Source organism: Myotis brandtii, unplaced genomic scaffold, assembly GCF_000412655.1.
Source record: "Myotis brandtii unplaced genomic scaffold, ASM41265v1 scaffold329, whole genome shotgun sequence".
Taxonomy (NCBI): domain Eukaryota; kingdom Metazoa; phylum Chordata; class Mammalia; order Chiroptera; family Vespertilionidae; genus Myotis; species Myotis brandtii.
Genome location: NW_005362676.1, coordinates 764015 through 767436, shown reverse-complemented (window position 1 = coordinate 767436; position 3422 = coordinate 764015). Strand labels below are relative to the sequence as shown.

Here is a 3422-nt window from a genome sequence, read left to right as displayed (position 1 = left end):
TGAGAGAGAGTGGAAAGGAAGGGGGAGAGACAGAAACATCCATGTGAGAGGACATATCAATTGGTTGCCTCCTGCATGCACCCCAACCAGGGCTGGGGATCGAGCCTGCAACTGAGGTACGTGCCCTTGACCGGAATGGAAACCAGGACCCTTCAGTCCCCAGGCCACACTGGCTAGGGCACATAATACCTCTTAATGGTAACAGCTGCTACGATTACTCAAGATGATCTATTAATACAGAAAACAGTCTCCAATGTTTCTTAGAGCCAGTTATAACTTTATTAATTCTTCAGTCCTCTCACCACCTTTTACATTACTAATCAAGTTCAAACCACAGCCACCAGACATGAAAGCTCTAGTTCACGTTAAACAGTCAGACGAAGACCAGACGTACACACGACATCGCAAAACTCACGGAGCACTGAAGTGCGGGTGGTCCGTTATTGGGCTAAAGAATAAACCGCCCACTTCCCGCGTCACAGCTGAAAGGCTCCTGCAGGCCCATCCCGTCCAGGCCGAGATCCGAGCGATGCACTTCGACTTAAGCAACAGAAAATGGAAGTCACGGGAACGAAATCGATTTCCAGTCACTGCAGAGTTCGTTCCTCCAGGTTAATCCAGTCCCAGTTTTTTCACAGAAAAAAAATACATCTCAGGCAAATGAAACCAAATTCCGGAGAAGCATGGTTCAGTGTTTTTTTCTTTTGTAATTTTACCTTCATCAAGGCAGGCCAAGTACAGATGCTGTACATTAAACACATACTAATACGCACTCGCGACATCACTTCCTCCGGGCCGAGGCCTTCCAGGCGCCGCTCCCCTGAAGCACGGATCGCCGCTAAATGTACAGAGAGCCGTCTGCCGGCCCCACGTAGCCGACGCCGATCAGCAGCACGTCGATCAGCGTCCATATCCCCAGGCCGCCGAAGCTGAAGAGCTTGCCGAGGCCTTCCCTCCACTGGCCCAGGTAGAACCGGTCCGCGCCGAAGCCGCCGAGGGTGATGCTGGAACACCAAACAGGACCGGGTCCACCAGATGTCCCCCCACCGCCCGGCCGGGTTCGCGCCATGACCCCGCGAGGTCACACCTGGGAAGGACCTCATGACCCCAACCCTCTGGGGGATCACAAGGACTAGTACACACTTTGCATCACCAAGTATTTTCCATCTCCGATCCGGGGTGGGATCAGCGTACGTGAGGGGCTGGCTTTCAGTTAGACTCGGAGTTTTGACCGTGCGGGGGCTGACACCCCTACCCTGTGTCGTTCAAAGGCCAGCTGTAATCACGGGCCACAGACTGTTAAAATGCCCACAGTAAACATACGACCTTTAGCTGGACTGAAACCTAGGGTTTCTCTTTAAAGAAAAGTAATGCCCTCCTTGCATTTTATTCTGGAAAATGGCACATCCCTAGAACAAAGTGCGAGCACGAGTCAGGAGTTGGCACTGGAAGGCAAACAGCCCACCGCCCCTGCTGCCCCGGGTCCAGCTGTTTGTCACTCATCTCTAAACATTCAGTGTTAGGGCCCAGCGGCGTGGCCCACAGGTTGAGCGTCGACCTGTGAACCAAGAGGTCGAAGTTCAATCTCTGGTCAGGGCACATGCCTGGGCTGTGGGCTCAATCTCTAGTAGGGGGTGTGCAGGAAGCAGCCGATCCATGATGTTCCTATCCCTCATCATTGATGTTTCTCTCTCCCTCTCCTCCCTTCCTCTCTGAAATCACTAACAATATATATTTTTTAAAAATTTAGTGTTAGGAACAAATGACTCAAGATTCCTTCCCGTGCTAAGATCTAAGTCATGTGCGGGCTTCCTGGGAGAGAGGTAACATTCCACTCCATAAAGGGCCGGTTCTGACCCCTTAAGCATTTTCCACAGCTGTTTCCTCGGGTCTGAAGGAGGAGCTGGTTGGAGCTCAGTGTCTGGAAGATTCCACGGACCCCAACAAATTCCCAACGGCCCTCTAGCTTACTGGTGACACAGCTCACCTCAGAGCCAGGGCCGTGGACCACTTGTAGCCGCCGGTCCAGTTGCAATACAGCATCTTGGGAAACGTCCGGTTACCTTTAAGGAAAAAGAAAGCTCTCCATTTAGACACATGGGTCTAAACATACCCTTACACAGAGACTTAACTGAACTAGTGGCCTTGTAACTAAAAATCTAAAAACTCAGCCTCCTTACAATAACGCCCACTACGGTGAATGGTAAGAAGACAGACCTGATCATCCCTAAGCGCAGATTTAAAATTTAAATGTTAGATCAGGCCCGGCCAGCATGGCTCAGTGGTTGAGCGTCAACCTATGAACCAGGAGGTCACGATCCAATTCCCGGTCAGGGCACATGCCCAGTAGGAAGCGTGCAGGAGGTGGCAGATCAATGTTATGGTCTCACATCAATGTTTCTCTCTCTCTCAAAATTAATAAACTATTCAGTGACAGCATTAGACTTCATACCTTATGGATTTTGTCTTGTTTTATTGCTCCATTTTAAAAGATAAGAGCATTGCAAATGTTCTGGATTTTTATAGTTCATTTTCGTATTAATGAAGCTTGGCCTAACTCCAAAGTGCTGATAAATGCTCCTGGTGAAATAATTTAACCTGGATTCTCCAATGTCTGACTAAAGTTCCACACGCAGCTTAGAGAAAAGCATCCTGCTCCCCAGGCCCGCGGACCCGGCTCACCCAGGCAATGCACGTGGTCCCGCACCGTGCAGTTGGCGGTGTAGCGCTGCCGAGGACAGGACACCGTCATGCAGCTGGTGGAGTTGGAGCACTCGTAGTCGGTTTCCGGGAGCTGCCAGCAAAACCGGCAAGTCATGTTGATGACGAAGTGTTTTTGCGATCTGAAGTCCTGATCCTGCGTAGCACAGGACACAGAGCTCATCAGTCATCACAGAGCAGCTTATCAATATGCCCACAAAACTACACAGTCATATGGCACAAAGCGTGCCAAATACTTCATGATCTGGCAGGAAGTGGCAAGAAAATATCTGGATACAAACCATTATATATCCAAAGCAAATATATATGGTATGATCCTATGATCATAAAAACATACACCCATAGCCCTAACCGGTTTGGCTCAGTGGACAGAGCGTTGGCCTGTGGACTGAAGGGTCCCAGGTTCAATTCCAGTCAAGGGCATATGCCTTGGTTGCGGGCGCATCCTCAGTGGGAGGTGTGCAGGAGGCAGCTGATCGATGTTTCTCTCTCATCGATGTTTCTAACTCTCTATCCCTCTCCCTTCCTCTCTGTAAAATATCAATAAAATACATTAAAAAACAACGAACAACAACAACAACAACAAAAAATACACCCATAAATATATAGGAAAAACATCTAGAGAAAGGCACATCAAAATCACTACGGTTATTTCAGGGTGGCGAGATTAGGTCATCCCTTTTACCTGGCTAACTTTGTAA

The 3422-nt window shown here is 49.2% G+C and overlaps 1 protein-coding gene across 1 annotated transcript; it reads right to left on the bottom strand.

Moving 5' to 3' along the window:
- Positions 1–256: 256 nt before the first annotated feature.
- TM2D3 (TM2 domain containing 3) lies at positions 257–3055 on the bottom strand. The gene is made up of 3 exons (XM_005871081.2): positions 2683–3055; positions 1988–2063; positions 257–1004 (listed from the first exon to the last, which is right to left on the bottom strand). The coding sequence occupies exons 1-3, from the start codon at positions 2882–2884 to the stop codon at positions 839–841; spliced, it is 444 nt and encodes a 147-aa protein (XP_005871143.1). The 5' UTR covers positions 2885–3055; the 3' UTR covers positions 257–838.
- Between the last annotated feature and the right edge of the window lie 367 nt (positions 3056–3422).

Bases quoted from the DNA above. Each gene is read 5' to 3' on its own strand.
- TM2D3 (XM_005871081.2), bottom strand. From the start codon at position 2,884: ATGAGCTCTGTGTCCTGTGCTACGCAGGATCAGGACTTCAGATCGCAA. The intron at 2,064-2,682 runs GTGAGCCGGGTC...TTTTCCTTAAAG, and splicing joins GGACCACGTGCATTGCCTGG to GTAACCGGACGTTTCCCAAG. The intron at 1,005-1,987 runs GTGAGCTGTGTC...TTGGTGTTCCAG, and splicing joins TCCACGGCCCTGGCTCTGAG to CATCACCCTCGGCGGCTTCG.